The sequence below is a fragment of the Saccostrea echinata genome, unplaced genomic scaffold, assembly GCF_033153115.1.
Source record: "Saccostrea echinata isolate AGI-Se365-2 ecotype Australia unplaced genomic scaffold, CSIRO_AGI_Sech_v1 ptg000016l, whole genome shotgun sequence".
NCBI lineage: Eukaryota > Metazoa > Mollusca > Bivalvia > Ostreida > Ostreidae > Saccostrea > Saccostrea echinata.
This window is the reverse complement of record NW_026889765.1, coordinates 25,771,576-25,792,911: the sequence shown is the minus strand read 5'-3', so window position 1 is coordinate 25,792,911 and position 21,336 is coordinate 25,771,576. Positions and strand designations below refer to the sequence as shown.

Genomic DNA, 21,336 nt, shown 5'->3' with positions numbered 1-21,336 from the left:
TGCACTATTATTTCATTTTGCACAAATAAATTATATTCTTACTCTGGCGAAAGGAAAAATATTTGTGAAAAAGCCATGAAAAGATGTGTAAATCTTCCCTCTCTTGGTGTTGCTTGACCCAGTCTTGCAAGAAGCATGGAAAAGTGTCTCCAAAACTCAAAGAGATTGATCTTCCATCCAAAAAATAATCTACAATAGAAAATGCAACATTTCACAATCAGCACTAACTTGACTCGCACGTCAGTTCATTTTCAAATGTCCTACTTACTAATGTCCCCTCCCTTGCAGACAGGGGGACAACAAGAGGCCAATGGGCCACAACACTCACCTGAGTAGCTTTCGCCCTGCTCTTCTTCACCTGATTTCCCCCCTTGTTACACTATTATGGCCCCGTCTTAAGCCCAGTAGTGATGGTTTGAATAATTTTGACTCAACACTACCCCTGGATGCTTCTAAGTAAGTTTCAGCTTTTCTCATCAAGTGGTTCTTGAGAAGAAGATTTTTCCTACATATTTCAATGTAAAACTTGGATTCCCCACTGTGGTCCCACCTACCCCTGGAGTCAAGATTTAAACAATTTAGAATCTACACTACACCCAGAGTTTCCACAAAAGTATCAGCTTTTCTGGCCAGGTGGTTCTTGAGAAGATTTTTTTTTCTACATATTTCAATGTATAAAACTTGTTCATTTGAAAAATTATTTTGGTAAAAGAACATTCTGATTGTACACACAAGTACTCTGAAGTTGACATTAAAAAGACAATATCTATGTTGTTTTTGGAGACCAGGTCTTCCAACAATCAATTGGAATTCCCATGGGTACCGATTGTGCTCCGTTATTAGCAGACCTATCTCTGTATTCATATGAATCAGATCCAGCATCTGAAGCAAGACTGGTAGTATGCATCCTTGGATGTATCACCCATGCAAGTTTGGTCCACATATTAAGGCTTATATTTACTCAGAAATCAGATCTGCACCCAAAACTTTAACCTGTTCACTCATATGGAAAATGTAGGTCAGATCCAGCATCTGAGGCAAGCTTGGTAGTATGCATCCTTAGATGTATCACCCATGCAAGTTTGGTCAAGTCAACATAGAGCTTATACTTACTCCAAAATCAGATCTGCACCCAAAACTTTAACCTGTTCACTCATACGGAAAATGTAGGTCAGATCCAGCATCTGAAGCAAGACTGGTAGTATGCATCCCTAGATGTATCACCCATGCAAGTTTGGTCAACAAAGGGCTTATAGTTACTCGGAAATCAGATCTGCACCCAAAACTCTAACATGTTCACTCATACGGAAAATGTAGGTCAGATCCAGCATCTGAAGCAAGACTGGTAGTATGCATCCTTAGATGTATCACCCATGCAAGTTTGGTCAACATAGGGCTTATAGTTACTCGGAAATCAGATCAGGGTTCATAATTAGCAGGAAATACTCGCAAAATGCAAGTTGATTTTTTAAAAAGCGAGTAAAAATAGTACACACTCGACATTTTTAGCGAGTGGTGATTTTTGACCCCGATTGTCTCGTATCCGTATTTTTCCAGTAATTTGTCTTGCTATTTGAAACTTTAACAGAGTCACAATGCATTCAGTAAACCTCGGTTGATTCTGTCACCTTCATCAATGCGAAATCTCAATCAGCTGATTCAATTTATACAAAAATATTTCATTGTAGTTTTATTTGAGATATAAAATGTGTCAATCTAGTCAAAATTTACCTTAAATAAAAAGAGTATTCATTATTATAACATCAAATAATTCTCCCATAACTTTTCGAGGTTCATTTTCTGCATCAAGACAGCCATGTTAGGTGCCCACGGTAAATATCACACCTGGTTAATTAAGTCCGGGATGTTTGACTCCATTATTCATTAGCAAAAAATTACATGGATCGACACTTACTTTAAAACCAAATTAGTTGCTAGCAGGGCTAGCAATTTCTTATTTTAACTAGCCCTGTTCAGGTATTAGTTGTCCCACAGCCAAACGCTGCTGGGCGAGTCACAAAGCGACGAGGGGGTTAGGTTTGGGAGGGGGTTCCCCCTCCTGCTGGTGGGGGTATGGGGGACCTTCCCCAGAAAATTTTGAAATAGAGATACCAAATCCTGCATTCTGGTTGTATTTGTATAAATTTGTATGTTGATTAACGTCCCTCTCGAGAATTTTTCACTCATATGGAGACGCCACCACTTGCCGGTGGAGAGCTGCAAATTTTGTCCTATGCTCGGCACTTACGGCCATTGAGCAGTGAGGGATCTTTATCGTGCCAGCACCTACAGCGACACGGGACCTCGGTTTATATGGTCTCATCCGAAGGACCGGTCTCCACGTCCCACAGTGGGATTCGAACCCACGACGTAAGGATCAACTCCTTACTTCACAACTCTAGAGCAGACGCTCTAACCACTGTAAATTGGGTAAAATGATATGTCACTCTATGACTGTACCTAAGAATATTTTTCTATTTGAAAAATTCTACATTTACAGTCATTTAGGGTATTACGAATCACCTTTTACATTTTGACTTACAACATGTACAAAAAATAATAATTATGATGATAAAACATATGAAAATCAATTATCAGCTAATTTTATTTTTTGGCCTGAGCAAAACCATGTGACATTTTCAATACGAATATTTCTTCGATAAGCATGGCAAGTTAATATATTAAAGTTAAGCTCTTCTTAATTTTTTTACCTGATAATATACTATGCTATTAATAAGAGGTTGATTGTCTCACATGTGGATGTGTTGTGCGAGGTACAGGTAAATTATCAAGAAACGCTGGCTGATTTGGAATACCCTAAATGACTCTAACAAAATTGGAACTTGTGTAATTTTTTTAATTAATTTTTTCAATTCTTGTGAGTGAGTGTTTAGTAAAAAATTACAGTAGCCCTGCAGGGCAAGCTTAAAGACATGTTTAGTAGCCCGACCTTAATTTTCAGTTGTCCTGGGCCAGCGGGCTACTGTTAGTGTTGAACACTGATTAATCCCAACCTACTGACCTTTGTTCATGTTAATTCTTTTTTTTTTTGGAATGTTACAGGAAACAAATATATATATTTTTTTTTAGGCCAGATTACCTTTTTTAAATGTAAAAATCTTGATGATCTTTAATTCTGTACTGACTCACTACACATGATGTAGAAGGCACTGTATTGTTATTGATTTAAATAAGCATGAAAAAGACATTTAATCATTCTTTTAATTTTAGCTTGTAGATCTTCATTTTAGCCTGTTGAAATCAGATCTGCACCCAAAACTTTAACCTGTTCACTTATATGGAAAATGTAGGTCAGATTAAGCATCTGAAGCAACCTTTGTAGTATGCATCCTTAGATGTATCACCCATGCAAGTTTGATCAACATAGGGCTTATAGTTACTTGGAAATCAGATCTGCACCCAAAACTTTAACCTGTTCACTCATCCGGAAAAGGTAGGTCAGATCCAGCATCTGAAGAAAGACCAGGTAGTATGCATCCTTAGATGTATCACCCATGCCAGTTTGGTCAACATAGGGCTTACAGTTCCTGTGAAATGAGACCTACATCAAAAAATGCACCAAAAAAGTTAACCTGCTCCAAAAACATTAACCTGGTCATTCCTTAGCTGAAATTGCAGCATCTGAAACTTTGACTGGTACAATAAAACACATAAGAAGTATCTTGCATGCATATCTGATCAATGTAGGGCATAGAAGTACTTAAAAAGAAAACTGCTCCAAAAACCTTAACCTGGAACGCCGAAGCCGAGGGTATCACATAAGCTCGAGCTCCCCCCAACTTCGTTGCAGTGAGCTAAATATGTGACACAAGAAGATTTAATAGCTCCTTTAAAAAATTTATTAGCCTGGTTCAGCAAATGTTTGGAAAGATATGTCACCAAATTGATCTTGCACTGTATTCAAAAGCATACTTGCCAACATTTTCCTACTTCCACCACGAAAGAGTTCCACTAATTAAGTTAAGTAATCACGATATCAAGTATTGGATATTGATTATCTAGAGACAAGAAATCGTTTGTAAATATGATCATGGCACTTAAGAAGATAATAATGTACATGTGTATATTGTATTCAGTGTGTAAAATGCTTGGAAAAATGCATCTAGTCTTTCATAAAGTAATTTGGAAAACTGACACCTTTTCAAAATGTAATATTTTTATAGTAACCCATTACACAATTCAACTTGTGCAGCTGATTGGTGGTTTTGTTAGTCATGTTGGTGCCTCATTTAACATGTAAATTTATTTGGAAGTCACAGAAAATAGTTTCCTCAACCTATCATGTTTTGCGTTTGGGTAATTAGGAAAGATGCCTCTTGCAAGTGGACTTTAATTATTGCATTAATTATTTTTTTAATTTAGAATTCTTCCCATATTTCTTGTACTTAAAAATTGATGAAATTCTCATAGAATCAAAAAGACAATATCATAAAGTGATTGTATCAGTTAGAATTACAGGCAAGGTCAGGTCAAGGTCATTATCTTTTCCCTGGACATTAAAAAAATATGGTTGCCATAATCATGCAAGACCTTCGTCTATTTAAAAAGATTATTTTTTTATGGTCTACAAGATGATTTTACCAAGTTGACATAAATAATTCAACTTAAATGGATAATGGTTTATCCGATTTTTCTCTATTTTTCTTAAATTTTTATGATATACAGGTAAACTTTGTTATCTCGACATCGACGGGACTATCGGAAAATGTCGAGATATCCGAGGTGTCAAGATTCAGAGATGAGACTCAGCGTCCTAGATTTTACTGCACAGTGTATTTTGTACATGACTTCGATAGACTGTAGCACATTTATTTCAGCCACCCCTCAATATTTATTTGAAAATCTAAGAAGTTATTCAAAAGTGTTAAGATATTTATGAAATTGTCCTTTCTCTTTATTGAAATCTTCTCATTTTACTAAAAAAAAAGTTTTCCATCCAGCATTCCGCGTGTAACTTGCTTTTTTGTCATACAGTCCCTGAAACGTTCTACTTTGATCCCATTTTTCCGTTCGCTCACCATTCATTCAGCGTGCGTTCACCGTTCGTCCACCGTGCGTTCACCGTTCGCTCTCCGTTCACAGTTTTGCGTTCAGCGTTCACCGTGCGCTCGCGTTCACCGTTCACAAAGCGTTCAGCGTTCGCTCTTCGTTCCATTTACTTTGCGTTCATCTTGCGTTCAGCGTTCACCTATCGTTCAGTTTTCATTGTCATTCGGAACTCCGAAGTGAAAGGACTTATCTATTTGTAGTTAAGGAGTTACAGGTTTTTTTTAATTTATTAACTAACATATCGTGTTTGAAGAATCATTATTTCATGAAGAAAAATATCTACGATATATATTTTTATTATTCTAACTTAGCTGTTAGGTTATTTATTAAATTACTCTGGAAAATAAATGTTGTTACAAGCACATTCTGTACCTATGTAGAACGATGCTGAAATATTAAATTTAATTAAGGGCAATGTGCAAATACTTCAAGCACTGCAACATTTTGTTGTTTTGTTAAAATCGTTTATGGAGATATAATTATTCAAGTCAAATAATTACGCACCAAAATTACGAAAATATTTATTTCTATTACGTTTTTTTTTTTCAATTACAACAGAAAATATAATAGAACTAGTTCTGAGAGTTATACATAGTACTGCAGATATCCGGTTAATTTATTATCTTTAGAACGAATTAAAATGATAGTGTGGTTAAAGGAAATATTTACCGGTATTTAAAATGTAATGCACTACAAAATTTCTCTACTGTAATATGTGAAGTCTATAGTTATAGAGAAAAAAAAATCCTTCTTCACCGTAACTTTATATGTTTGCCATTCGATATGATTAATACCCCCCCCCCTTTCCCCCTAAATCGGTGACTTAGTCAGTACCGTATTTCCAGAATATTTTAATTAACATTTTAAAGAAAAAGCTACGGTCTTCTTTAGAACAAAAATTTCAGTCTCAAACTAAAAAAGTCACAAAACAATAGTAGATCAAAATGTACACGTGTCGGCGGTGGTATTTGAAATTGACAGAGAGTATGTTTCACATTCAAGTGCCCAATGTATTTTACTAATTTATTATTCAAATGTTGGAATCAAATCTAGAAATGATAAAAATAAATGTTATATCTTGTTGGAAATACTCGCACTTCGTCTTCGATGTGACGAAACTTTCACACCTGCACAGTGTCGAATGATTTTGATTGACAGGACAAGCACGTGGACTTCGTGTGAACTTGAAGCAGGAAAATAAAAACGAGTATGACTGTCAAACAAATGGATATGATTTGCTGATAAAAAAAAAAAGTTACTTTCACTGTCTGATATATTTAGAAAAAAAATTCAAAGTTTTTGTTTGATATAGGTACAAACATTTGGTGAAGCCTGAAAGGAGGGGGGGGGGAGGGCTAAAACTGAATAGTACTCTCTCTCTCTCTCTCTTTCTCTCTCTCTCTCTCTCATTTGTCTGTTTAATAAAAACTATAACACCATATTACTTAAATATCATGTTCTGAAAATTGAATTTATAACAAATAATATGAATATGTATCTTTGTATCATCTTGTCCGAGTACATGTATAATCACGGCCATCTAGAGATACATGTAGACGTCTGCTCAATAAATCATAATGAAAAATAGAAATGACACATAATATGTTATTGTATTAAAAATTTAAAATACGAGCGTATAAGTGTAATTAATTTTTTTTTTTCATTACTTTACACGAAATCGCCTTGACACGGAGATATATATATGAATATAAGTTACAACCGCTTTAATTCATTCTATAAATCATAAATTTTCTCTGATTTGTTATCAAATAAGAATAAACATTTTTATTTTCCAACTAAAACAATATCTTTTATACTTCAGCGTTCGGCAACAATTGCAATGTTTTAATGCGATAAAAATCGTGTGATTAAAAACTTAATGTGCATGCATCGTCTTTCTTAGGACAATTTTGGAGAATTTATTTTATTGACTTATTTATTTATTCATTCATTAATTTGTTTACTTATTTATTATTATTATTTTTTTTGGCACCTGACATTATAACACAATAAAATAGTTTCAATGCAAGGAAAAGATCAGAGGCATTCCGAATATATCGTTCATCTTGCGTTCACCGTTCACTTTGCGTTCGCGTTTGCGCTCCGTTCGCGTTCTGCGTTCGCTCACCGTTCAGCGTTCACACATCGTTCACCAAGTTGCGTTCAGCATTCGCACATCGTTCACTCACCGTTCGTTCAGCATTCGCTCACCGTTCAAGTGGGAAAGTAGAACGTTTCAGGGACTGTAACAGGATAAGAAATGTGATCTATATACTTCGAACCCTAACGGTATAAAGTTGACATCCGTGATATGGAAAAAGATTTAATGCATATATATTTTATTTATTTCATTTCACATCATTATTATTTCATCAGTGGTATTTTCATTTCATTTTCGAATCAAAATTTAAAAAGATTTGTATATTTAAGCAAACGCACTGATGTTACACATGCATGAACATTATGGGCTGATTCAATAATCGTCCATGTTGTAGATTGGATTGTTTCCTGTTGAATGCATTTTTACCACAATTCTTTAATTAAATTGAACATTCAATGTGTTTTTTTTTTGTTTGTCCCCCGCTGAAAGTTGGGGATATTAATTTCAGTCTGTCTGTCCGTCCATCTGTCTGTTCGTCTGTAGTTCTGTCTGTGCGTAACGCTTTTGTTTCCACGCGATATCTTGAGAAACCTTTGAGCTTTTGCAATGAAAATTTACATAATAACTCTCCATGGCCTAAGAAAGATCCCTATTGATTTTGAGGTCAAAAGGTCAAAGGTCAAGGGTCATAAATTTAAAAATTATGTCCGTGTTGACACTTTCTTTTCTACGCAATATCTCGAGAAGCCTTCAAGTTTTTGCAATGAAATTTTATACCACGACTCCCAATGGCCTAAAGAAGACCCCTATTCTTTTTCAAATCAAAAGGTCAAAGGTCAAGGTCATAAAATCATCATTAACTGTTTCTGCATTATTTGTCACTTTCGTCTGCTTTATTTAAACTTTTGTTTCTGTGTGATATCTCGAGAATCTGCAGAAGCCTTTGAAATTGTGATGCACTATTACCCTTCCTCTCCCCTTTCACAGTACTCTTTTCTTTGGTTTTATTTACCCCCCCCCCCTTTCCGAATTAATGCTTTGCCTTAACCTGGTGTCAAAACTAAAATATCAATAAGATAGAATTGTGTAATAGCTAATGCTTTCAACCCCTTAATCTGAGCATCCTCCCCTTTTTTCCTTCAGCTGGGGACACAAATTCTCAGAATTAGCTTTGTAATTTTGTCACATTTTTTTTTAAATGTTAGAGTTATGTAAGGTTTCAACATAAAAAACGCTTTTACATTCATACAGAATCATGTAGATTTATCAATAATATTACCCAAGCTGGAAATTTTAACAAATAATGTCTCAGAGACATTGAGGAGGCTTGGGATTTCTCTACAAACACAGTTCTATAGATTCTGAAGCAGTGTGTAGTCCAAACATGGGTGTGAATGGTATGAATTTCTCACGATGTCGAGATGCACAGAGTCCTCCATGCGTGACGACCGACTGGCTGACAAACAATTAGGTTCAGTAGAGCAGAAAATTGGCCTGATGTCGACATATACCAGGTAAATTTTGCTCTTGGGACTGTGAATATACGTCAAGATAGGCCGGGTAGTCAACATTACTGAAGTCAACATTTCAGAGTTTTTGCCGGGGATGGATATTGACATATCCCAGGTTGTAGACATATCCGATGTTGAGATACCAAAGTTTGCCTGCATTAGATATTTTTATATGCTTCTATATTCAATTTTTTCTTGTTTTCACGTATGGTAAATGAGCCATATAAAGATACAAAATGATATAAAACCAAAAAAGTTTTGATTATTTACTAAGAGAGGAAAAGCACTTTTTATAGATTTTTGGCTCAAAACTGTACTTATATTGAAAGTTTTTTTTTATAATTTTAAAGCAAAAAAATCATATTATTTATTTAAACAAACTTAAGTCTACACTACCAGAGGATGCTTCCATTTAACTATGACCTATCATGGTTTTGCTGTTCTTGAGAAGATGATATTTCCTATGTATTCCTATGTTAAGCATTGATATCCCATTGTAGCCCCACCCTACCCTCTGGAGTCATGATTTGAACAAAGTAAAATCTACACTACCAGAGGATGCTTCCATATAACAAGATGACCAATCATGGCTTTGCAGTTCTAGAGAAGATTTTTAAAGATTTTTCCTATGCATTCCTTTGTTAAAATCTGATACCCCATTGTGGCCCCACCCTACCCTCTGGAGTCATGATTTGAACAAACTTGAATCTTCACTACGGTACCAGAGGATGCTTCCACATGAGTTTCATCTTTCCTGGCCCAGTGGTTAATGAGAAGAAGATTTTTCAAAGATTTTTCCTATGTATTCCTATGTTAAAATTTGATCCCCCATTGTGGCCTCCCCCCTACCCCTGGGGGGTCATGATTTGTACAAAATTGAATCTACACTACCTGAGGATGCTTCCACATTAGTTTCATCTTTCCTGGCCCAGTGGTTCTTCATCAGAAGATATTTAAAAGATGGCATAATTTTTCACTAATTCATAATTATCTACCCTTGGAAGAGAAGGTGGCCCTTCATTTGAATAAACTTGAATCCCCTTCACCTAAGGATGCTTTGAGGCAAGTTTGGTTGAAATTGGCCCTGTGGTTCTTGAGAAGAAGATTAAAATTAATGTGAGAAGTTTACGACGACAACAACAACGACGACAGCCTTCGACTCAGGTGAGCTAAAAAGTGAAGGGCCGGGGCCTCAGGCCCCACCGAGTACTACTGGCCTGTGGAAAATTTAACAATTATGAAATCACATACTAATTATTAAAATATGGAGGAGAAATTTTAGATAGATTTATATAATTTCAATCAATCAATTCTGACTGAGTTATAGATTTACTGGCATTCAAGCTGATACATGTATTTATAATATTACACTTAATTGGACATACATTATTACATTGATATCAATCTGAAAATTTACACAGTCCATGTAGAAATACACATATATATATATATAAAACACTTGCATTAGCACACACATTCGTGATAAAGGTTTGCAAAAGCTTAATTAGCTTAACTCTATTTCTTGTAAACCATATTACAGGCAAGAAATCTAGTATTTTTATAAATTTCTGAAATATTTCCATTTGAATAGTTTCTGATTGGGATCAGATTTATTTAGATCAGGAAATGTACATAGTACCATCTTCTTCTTAAATCTAGCAATTCTTTTTCAATTTCTTTTAAGAATGGGATCATACATTATACTTCTAATAGATGCAAAATGTTTCCTGCAGATTTAATCTAGGATTAAAGAAATTAACAAGTCACAACTTTCATACTCATCAATAGTTTTTTAGATAAGCAAAATCTCTTCTTTTCTTTTTCTCATTTACAACAAAAACATTTTTCTATATTTATCTGTTCATATTTTATCAATCAAAAAAGATCCTTTCAAGCAAAATTCGTCTGAGAAACGTATGATAGATTGTACATTAATAAAAAAAAAATAAGTACGTTCAACAAGAGGCCCATGGGTCACATCGCTCACCTGAGCACATTGGCTAGGAATACAGTAAAAATCAGATCAGTATTGAAGAGTTTACATGGAGGAGGGGTAGGGGGGGGGGGGGAGGGTTGAAATTTAAATTACCTGATGATGCTTCCATATCAATATAACAAATGGCTTCGCTGTTCTCGAGCAAAAGATTTTTTCCTATTACCTGGGTATTCATTTGCAAAAATTTGACCCCCCATTGTGGCCCAGCACTACCTATGGGGCCTCATTTGAACTCATTTGATTTTCAATTACACTACCTGAGGATGCCTCCATATCAATATGACTAATCATGGCTTTATGTTCTTGAGAAAAAGATTTTTATGCGCCAGGATCGATAGATCGGGGGAACATATTGTTTTTGTCCTGTCTGTCTGTCTATCTGTCTGTTTGTCTGTCAACTTTAATCTTCGCCATAACTTTTGAACCATGAGAGATAGAGACTTCATATTTAGTATGCATACTCCACTAATTAAACTCTTTCAAATGACACCAAGGTCAATGACCTTGTGACCTTGACTGCGACCTATATGCTAAAAATAGCCTTTTTGAACATTTGCCATAACTTTAAGTTTTGAACCATAAGAGAAAGAGACTTCATATTTAGTATGCATACTCCACTTGTTAAGTTCTTTCAAATGACACCAGGGTCGATGACCTTGTGACCTTGACTGTGACCTATATGCTAAAAATAGCTTTTCCGAACTTTGTTGCTGCCGGGCGTATAGTGTTTCACAAACACATCTTGTTTCCTATATATTCCTATACAGTGTAAAACTTTGATCCACCATTTTGGTCCACCCTACACCCCAGGGGTCATGAATTTAATGAACTTGAATCTACACTACCTGCTTTCATTAACATTTGACCAATCATAGCTTTGCTGTTCTTAGAAAGAAGACTTTTAAAGAATTTTCCTATGTATTCCTATGTTAAACTATGATCACCCATTGTGGTCAGACCCTACCCCAGGGGTCATAATTTGAACAAATTTGAATCTACACAAACTGGCTTCCATATATATATGAGCAATCATGGCTTTGTTGTTCTTGAGAAGAAGATTTTTAACAATGTTTTCCTATATACAGCTGACTCTCGATGGCTCAAACTCCGATCTCTCGAAGTTCTCGATCTCTTGAAGTGAACCTCCGGTCCCGTTTTTTTCCTCTATATAACTAAGCAAATTTACTCTTGATCTCTCGAACTCCCGATCTCTCGCAGTTCTTTATCTCTCGAACCAAGACCCGGGTCCTGTTACACATATTTCATTGTTTAAGTTTTGATTGCGCATGCATACACGTCAATCAAGCGTAAATTAATTCAGCTTGGACTTTTCTGGATAACAGTGAACGCCTGGGGCTGGGATGGACGTGTTAATTGGGTGTTTACATAGATGATACTACACCTGTGAGTCGTTCGAGTGTTGATATAATAAAAAGGTTAATTGGTAAATTATAAACAAATCGCTTCACAATTTATTTTGACTGGTCGAGTTGATAATTTTGAGAAAATAATGTAGGGACGTGTCAGTAATTTGCCATAGATTATGAACTTTAATATCATTAGAGTCTACACAATCCCAGTTTGGCAAACATATTGCACAAGAAATCCTATCTCAAGAATTGTATACCGATTACGAGCAATCTTGTGAAGGACCGATCAAGCCCGCGCCCGGGGGTTAGCAATATCGACAATTGCTATTCAGGTTTCATGTAATCATGAAATGAGAAGAAACAAATATTGAAACTTAAATTAATCATTTTATTTATTCAAAACACGATCATTGTTGTTGAAATAAAGTGAATTACCTGTAAAATACGAATGAAAATGTGTAATGACATTATCTCAACATATACTTTCGGTATGTATAATGATCGGAACTGAAAATTCCAGATTTTATTCACTTTCTATCTCTCGAACCCCCCGATCTCTCGAACTTTTCTTACGGTCCCTTGAACTTCGAGAGATCGAGAGTCACCTGTATTCCTTTGTAAAACCTTTAAAAACCTGTAAAACTTTGATTGTCCATTGTGGCCCCACCCTACACCCGGGGATCATGATTTCAACAAACTTGAACCTATACTACCTGAGGATGCTTCCGTATAAATTTGACCAATCATGGCTTTGTTGTTCTTGAAAAGAAGAGTTTTAAAGAATTTCCCTGATGTATTCCTATGTAAAACTTTAAACATCCACTGTGGCCCCACCCTACCCCGTGGGTCATGATTTGAACAAACTTGAATCTACACCACCTGAGGACTATTCCACATGAGTTTCATCTTTCCTGGCCAAGTGGTTCTTGAGAAGAAGATTTTTACTATATATTCCTATGTAAAACTTTAAACATCCACTGTGGCCCCACCCTACCCCGTGGGTCATGATTTGAACAAACTTGAATCTACACCACCTGAGGACTATTCCACATGAGTTTCATCTTTCCTGGCCAAGTGGTTCTTGAGAAGAAGATTTTTACTATATATTCCTATGTAAAACTTTGATCATCCATTGTGGCCCCATCCTACCCCCGGGGGTCATGATTTGAACAAACTTGAATCTACACCACCTGAGGACTATTCCACATGAGTTTCATCTTTCCTGGCCAAGTGGTTCTTGAGAAGAAGATTTTTACTATATATTCCTATGTAAAACTTTGATCATCCATTGTGGCCCCGTCCTACCCCCGGGGGTCATGATTTGAACAAACTTAAATCTACACTACCTGAGGATGCTTCCATATAAGTTTCATCTTTCCTGGCCCAGTGGTTCTTGAGAAGAAGATTTTTAAAAGATGCCATTATTTTTTCACTAATTCCTAATTATCTTCCTTTGAAAGAGGGTGTGGCCCTTCATTTGAACAAACTTGAATCTCCTTCACCCAAGGATACTTTGTGGCAAGTTTTGGTTGAAATCGGCTCAGGTGAGCTTAAAATGATAGACCCTCTGCACATCTTACGCTCTGACAATGACTCCTTTGAAATAGGAATGAACAGACTTATAAACAGAATATTTAAATTATTCCTGGAACAATTTATAAGTTCACGTTTTTCTGTTCTATTAATGATATATTTCATTAAAGGAGAAATTAAGGTATTAGGTGCATTAACTTAGTTGATGGCATAGTTACCGAATATTTCTAATTGTCTGCAATATACTAGTAAATGTACGAGGATGTTTGAGAATATTATTAAAACATTATCCATTTCAACACAAACAAGAGATGTTTGTAAAACACTTAACCCCCTTCCCCAAATAATTGGAATTTTTCTAAGTCAAAGGGGCATAACTCTGTCCAAAATGGATCTATCATACCCAAAACAAAACTTGACCTAGAAATTCTTATGATAAATCTGTATACCAAATTTCATTTCAATATGTGCAACCTCTGCAAAGAAAATGAACGGAAACTGCAAATAAATGGAATTTTTCTAAGTCCAAGGTGCATAACTCTGTCAAAAATGGCCAGATCGTACCCAAAACAGAACTTGACCTAGATATTCTAATGATAAATCTGTATACCAAATTTCATTTCAATATGTGCAACCTCTGCGAAGAAAATGAATGGAAACTGAAGGTGGACCGACAGACAGACCGCCCGACAGACAGCTGCATACAGGCCCGTAAGAAGCAATTTCAGTTTGGGGGGGCACAGCCATACATTTTCAGCTGAGGGGGCACTACCAAAATTTCCCGACAAGCAAAAAAAAAAGTCATCAACTACCAAAAATTCCTTGACAAGCAAAAAAAAAGGTCATCAGACGTTTTTATTGAGGGGGCACAAGCCTATAGTATCTGAATTTACTATAGTAATCTATATATCGGTGAAATTATTGGGGGGCACGGCCCCCCCGTGCCCCCCGGTTCCTAGGGCCATGGCACAGCAGCTTCTTCGAAGGGGGGCATAAAAATAAATTATCAGAAACCTATAGCATCGTTTTAAAGAAAGTAAATGGGGAAGAGTAAATGGAGGGGGGGGGGGGGGGGGGTAATTGAGTAACCAAAATATTCAGAAAAATTGGACAGTACAAGAAGAGAAATACTGAAAGTGCAGGTCAGCCTAAATTTAACAGCTTAATGCTTCACAGAAAACACTATTATGCCATCTTCTTCAGTTTTCCTCCATATGTTTCATTTTCTCCATCCATGAGTCTACCTCTGACACTATTAGTGTGAAAAGGCGGGACAGTTACAACCCCCCTCCCCCATACTAGCATGCCTGCTTTTTTTTAAAACTATGGCACAAGAAATTTTTTAAATTCTAACCCACTTTCATCATACAAAACTCTTAGATGCAAATTTCTAGTTAATTTCAACTCTTACGGGAAAAGTCTACATCCTTGCTGGATTTTACTACCTCATAATACACCGTGATTGTAAATATTTTTATGATTTTTTGCATATGTATCATATAATTTTGTATATGGATAGGTATTATATTGTATAAAATAATTCTTCTTTTAAATTTAACTCTTTATGATCAAAACACTTGCAACTTTTTCGAAGTTGTGTACAGACTAAGAACTAATACACCTACTCATGAAAATTTCTTCAAGTATTTGATCAAGTTGATTGTGTAAAAATTATATAAATTAAATTCATTGTTCTATGGTAATTTTGGGAAGCAGAAAAGATTTGAAATATGCCTCTATTCCTCCAAAAATAAAAATACCATTTCTATTTTAACTTGTATAAAAGTTATGGCCAAAGTTAAAGTTTTTAAAAAGTAGGTCAAACTCCAAGGTCAAGGTCAAAGGGTCAAAGTTCTTGATATCCACTGAAAGGTCATGGGACGTTTCGCCCCTATTGACGTTTCGCGTCGAGACCATTCGCCCCAAAAGACCTTTCGCACCGAGACGTTTCGCGCCGAATTTAATCTACATTGTCTATAACGATATATTGCGATGTTTTACGATGTTTTAAGATAAATATTTATATATAAAGTTAATATTGACTTTATTAAAAAAACGTTCTAAAGTTAATAAAAAAAACTTTCATGTTTAAATTGTTGAAAATAGGCTTATACCATAATTAAATATATAATTATCCATGTGCAGATATAATTATGTTTATTCAATCATAATTGCCTGATTCAGTTTTGTAATTAAGGTGTTATAACTATAATTTGGAGACAAATGTCAAGAGGAGAATTAAATTATGAGACGGGTATCAATTATCAATATATTTTTTAAGTAACAGGAATTCATTAAAAAAAATCAGGTCTGACAATTTTTTTTTAAGTTTTAGTATGGTTGTGGGCCTGGGGGGGAGGGGGGGGGGTATAAAGCCTGATATAGAGATAAATTCTCCGTTTTTATATAGCGTGATATAGAGATAAATTCTCCGTTTTTATATAGCGTGATATAGAGATAAATTCTCCATTTTTATTCTCTACAAGGGTCTCAATCAGGTCTTCAGTGTTTCAGGTCTTTAGTATATCCCATATAAATTGGTTTTATTGATTGAACCAATGGATTGGATTAATACATCACAGTTCAAAAGTTATTAAGAAGTTAATAATTGCTGTTAACAAGTGATAATTACCACATAATTAATTAATTGATCTTCGGCGCGAACCGTCTAGGGGTGAAACGTCTCAGCGCGAATGGTCTTTGGGGGCGAACCGTCCCGCAAAATTGTCACAAGGATTAAATATGTGAAGTATGAAAGCCCTAGCCCTAACCCTTCAAAAGTTATTGTCAAGGTTTGTTTTTTAAAAAGTAGTTCAAACTCCAAGGTCAAGGTCAAAGGGTCAAAGTTCTTGGTATCCAATGAAAGGTCTTCTCACAAGGAAATACAGTACCCACATCGTTGTTCTTTACAATTCTATCGTGTCCTATCGTGCTTGTATCCTATTGTATCATGTATCCTGTAAAGAATAACGATGTGGGTACTGTAAATGTACTCACCGAACAGATTCAAAATCATGATACTTTTAAGTAGAAAACATAGAGTGCAGGTTGTTCAACAAAGATATTTCCACACAACCTTTATAAATATAATATACACATTATATTTCAATCTCGACTTTGAACACACATGCGCTCGATGTTTACGAAAGCTATGATAATGAAGTGTGCACCTGTCACAAATTTCTTTTGATATTCATGAAAATCAAAGGACCCCACCTTCGAAACATAGCTTCGCATGTTGTGTATTGCAATTATTTGATATTTTTAATTGTTATACCTTTAAAAATTTGTTCTTATACAAATCTATACAAAAAAGTCTGTCATTTCTAATGTTATGCTGAGCGGGCATAAAAAAATCGATGTTTGACCGCTGAGTGAGATGTTGGACCGGTCGATGAGATGTTGGACCGCTTACGTCACAGAATGGGCGGAGCTTAATCTCATTTTCATTCGTTGGTGTTCAACAGTGACGGACCTGAGGTTACATCATGGAAGACAATACAAAATACATATATGTCAAAAAAAATTTAATGAAAGGTATAACAAAACATTTATTGACTACCGGTATGTTCTCGGGCAAAATGTGTTTTGTCGACCCTTGAACCAAACTGTCTGCCTGAGGCCGTTAGGCCTCAGGCAGACAGTTTGGTTTCTTGGGTCAGACAAACTGCATGTTGCCCTCGAACTCAGTCAATAAATGTATAGATCTAATGTTGGCGCAAATTCTACAGACATAAGAGAATACTACAATTAAGTTTTTAAGTTTTTTATCGAGGGTTAAAAAATTGACGAGTAACCGGGGACCACAGATTATGCCTTTTTGAGACTTGTAAATGTTCTTTACTATTATTTTTCAAATGAATAGATATGAATGTGACTTAACATACCTTTTCCAATTGCCTCCAAACGATTTCACCTGCTCCTCCATATCATTTTCTTTGTCGTCAAAGGCCTCTGTTGCTCTTTCGATCTGATCTCTAGCTTCCCACTTCTCTTCCCCTGTTTCCTTGTAAAAATCGTACGAAAAATTCCACAACTCCTTTGTGTACTGCATAATGGTGTGACTGATTCTTGGCATTTCCAATAGGCCCCCGCGTGCAACAGATTTGAGCGTTTTCAGATCGGACATGAATTTTCCAAGATCCGTGGCCTTTTCATCATAGAAAACGGACAGTTCCAAGAGATGTTCTAATCTCCAATGGGAAGCTCTGCCCGGGAATTTTTTGCCATATTTGCTCCATTGAAATGATGATGAAGAACCTGTATCAGTACCATGCGATGACAAACTGTCTTCTTCACTACTCGCCATCTTCCTTTATCGCACTTACGCATGCGGTGTTTTTGCCAATAGCGAGCGCAGCGAGCGGCGCAAGCGCCGCTCGTCACTGCGAGCTCAAACGACAACGCCTGGGCGAAGAGAAAATTCGGACTACTGCACATTCATCCAATCGAATTTTTTTTCCGCAGTAATTCCGAACCCACGATGCATCGCTTGTTGTTCTCGCTGCTAACTTCGTTCGCGCGGTAACAACAACTAAAAATTCACAAAAGATAAACTCACCTTAATTTAATGGATATTGCATACAGATAGTAGATTAAACGTTCTTTGTTAACATTTTTGCAATTTTCAAACTTCGTTTATGGAAATGCGGCTAACAGCATGGCCGTAGGAACCGGGGGGGGGGGGGCACGAAAATGTTTTTTTTTTTTACTTTATCGAAAAAGAAAATTGACAGAATTTCAAAAATGTAACTAGTTATAATACTTTAAAAATTACATATTTTTTGTTTTAAAAAATAGTTTAGGGGACAACCATTTGATTCTGAACACAAGGTAGTGGGTGCATCATCATGTTCACTAGCCAGATTATTTATTTTCATACCTACCAGTGCATTCATCATGCAGTTCATGAAGGACTTTTTTATCAATACAGTCATTGACAGTTTATAATTTATTTTCCTCTTTGCTTCCTCACAAAAAAGTTAAGCAAGGAACCACACAAAAAAAATAAGAAAGCCTAAAAGGGTCAAATCAGGAAAAATTTTTAAAAAAATCGTAATAATGTCAGTCTGAGAGATAAAAAGTCACGACTACGAGATACATATGTACGGTAATTACCCCTATACCGACTTAAGAAAGTGCACTCTTGAAATATAAGTTAATTAATATTAGTAATAAACTATTTACAATGGCTGTGATTTTATGTTTTGACTTTGCTCACGGTTTTTGAGCGAAGACGCGAAAAGGGGGGGGGGGGCTTTTTGTAAGTGATACTTACACGCACAGTGTACCAGAAGGTTTTATTTTGCTTTTAAAGGTAGGTAAATCTTATGATACAGTTGCCAAAAAAATTTAGACACCAATTTTAATATACATATCTACATCATATATACATGTAAGTGTGGATGGTACTACCAATGAGATAAACCTAGCTATGCTTTAATTATATCTCGGACGGATAGATGCTTTATCCATTATACAACAATTCCGGTTTTGACACAATATCTCGCATCAAGATTTAAATTTATCGATACTTCTATTTGTGAAAATAAAATTATTGCTTTGAAAAATGTATGATAATGAGCAAAGATTTCGTTTAAAGCAAGAAAATACCTCTGTCAATGAAGTGTCATATTTTATCCATGTATCCGTACTGCATGGTTACTGTGAAATATAATACCACCACAACCCTGTTTTCATGAAAAACGTTCGGCCTTGATGTTAACATTGGTTACGTTGTTGTTGCAAGTTGTTTGGCCCATGCAGAACGGCTATAGCCACATCCAACAATGCTTTCTTATAGTAGCACAATATAGAATATAGATTCACAGGCCACAATTTTCCCCACTGACATTCATTTTTTTTTCAATCTTTGATATTTTGTTCTGGGATAAAAAAATCTCTCTGTATATTAAATATCAAAGAAATTCAACCACACATTTTTTGCCCCTATGATTTGAAATACTGTATAAGCAGACTTTTTAGTGAGGATTTAATTTTGGCATTATTAGCGAGGGTGTTGAGATCGCTAAAATTGAATATCGCTAAAAACTAATTGCGTTTTATGTGTATTACATGTACTTTTAGCTATAGCTTCTTAAGGAAAAATCCACGGGCACTTGTTTCGTATACGGGATACCCCCTACTTATTTTTACCACAAGTTGTGGTTTCTACTATTCATCCTAAGAAACCCAGTCACTTTTCAGATAAACATATAGGCAACTGTAATCAGCTGGCTCCCGTTAAAAATTGAAAATCCTTCATATCAAAAATCGTATATCAGTTAGATATAGGCAAGCATTTAGAAAAAGTGCGGAAATCCAAATGATAAGGATAAATACTGATTGACAGGAAGATGGTCAGATCCAGAGGGGGTCTAGAATTTGCTTCTATTGCTGTTTGTTTGAAGCTACTTCAATTTTTTTTCACTCAAACTAAAGACGCCACCATTTGCCAGTGGAGGACTGCAAAGGAGATGAGTAAACTTAGCGTGCAGAGAACCCATAGTTTCAGATATTTAAAAGAAATATTCAAATTGTGAATTTAGTATTTAGTTTAAAGTTCTAATTATTGGTGTTTATGAAAAAATGATTAACAAAACTTTTCTGAGGAAAAAATTTTCGTTAAAAATTATTCATTTATTAAAAAAAAAAAATGAAATGGTATTCATTGGGTTCGAACCCGAGGAATAAAAATCCTGAGTAGATTTTTCGTTTAATGATTCCATTTTTAATCAAATTCATCAATTTCCTGTGATTTGATTGGACAAGAACAGATTTTTTCACATCGAAAAATCTCATTTACCGGAAATAATTTCTTGATCGACCTTGTTTCTTATGTAAAACTAGAGGTGCTGTGAGCACAAAGTTCAATAAATGATACCCCCGCCTCCCATATGATTATAATGGCAAATTCGATGCATGTTTTACTCTTGGAGACCCTAAATAAGTGTCAGGTCAAAAATCGTCAATCATGGCTTTGTTGTACTTCATCAGAAAATTTTAAAAGATTTTCCCTATATATTACTACGTTAAATTGAATTGTCCATTGTGGCCCCACCCTACCCCCGGGGGTCATGATTTGAAGAAATTTGAATCTACACTACTGAGGTTGATTCCATATAAATATGACCACTCATGGCTTTGTTGTTCTTGAGAAGAAGATTTTTAAAGATTTTTCCTATATATTCCTATGTAAAACTTTGATCGTCCATTGTGGCCCCATCCTACCAAAAGGGGTCAGGATTTGAAGAAGTTTGAATCTACACTACTTGAGGATGCTTTCATATAAATATGACCAATCATAGCTTTGTTGTCCTTGAGAAGATTTCTAAAAATTTTCCCTATAATTCCTATGTAAAACTTTTCGTCCATTGTGGCCCCACCTAACCCCCTGGGGTCATGATTTGAACAAATTTGAATTTACACTACTGAGGTTGATTCCATATAAATATGACCACTCATGGCTTTGTTGTTCTTGAGAAGAAGATTTTTAAAGATTTTTCCTATATATTCCTATGTAAAACTTTGATCGTCCATTGTGGCCCCATCCTACCAAAAGGGGTCAGGATTTGAAGAAGTTTGAATCTACACTACTTGAGGATGCTTTCATATAAATATGACCAATCATAGCTTTGTTGTCCTTGAGAAGAAGATTTCTAAAAATTTTCCCTATAATTCCTATGTAAAACTTTTCGTCCATTGTGGCCCCACCTAACCCCCTGGGGTCATGATTTGAACAAATTTGAATTTACA

The 21,336-nt window shown here is 35.6% G+C and overlaps 1 protein-coding gene and 1 long non-coding RNA gene across 2 annotated transcripts in view; both read right to left on the bottom strand.

The window, feature by feature from the left end:
- Positions 1–17,892, bottom strand: part of LOC133188597 (uncharacterized) — a 64,459-nt gene extending 46,567 nt beyond the window's left edge. Inside the window, exons 1-2 of the mRNA XM_061324086.1 lie at positions 17,469–17,892; positions 43–189 (exon numbers count right to left, since the gene is read on the bottom strand). Of these exons, the coding sequence (XP_061180070.1) occupies positions 43–189; positions 17,469–17,890 (569 nt within the window). The 5' untranslated portion in view covers positions 17,891–17,892. The remainder of the gene's footprint in view (positions 1–42; positions 190–17,468) is intronic.
- LOC133189058 (uncharacterized) lies at positions 11,046–11,418 on the bottom strand. Its single transcript, XR_009721394.1, has 2 exons — positions 11,342–11,418; positions 11,046–11,181 (listed from the first exon to the last, which is right to left on the bottom strand). It is a non-coding gene; the product is annotated as an uncharacterized LOC133189058 (long non-coding RNA).
- Positions 17,893–21,336: the final 3,444 nt, after the last annotated feature.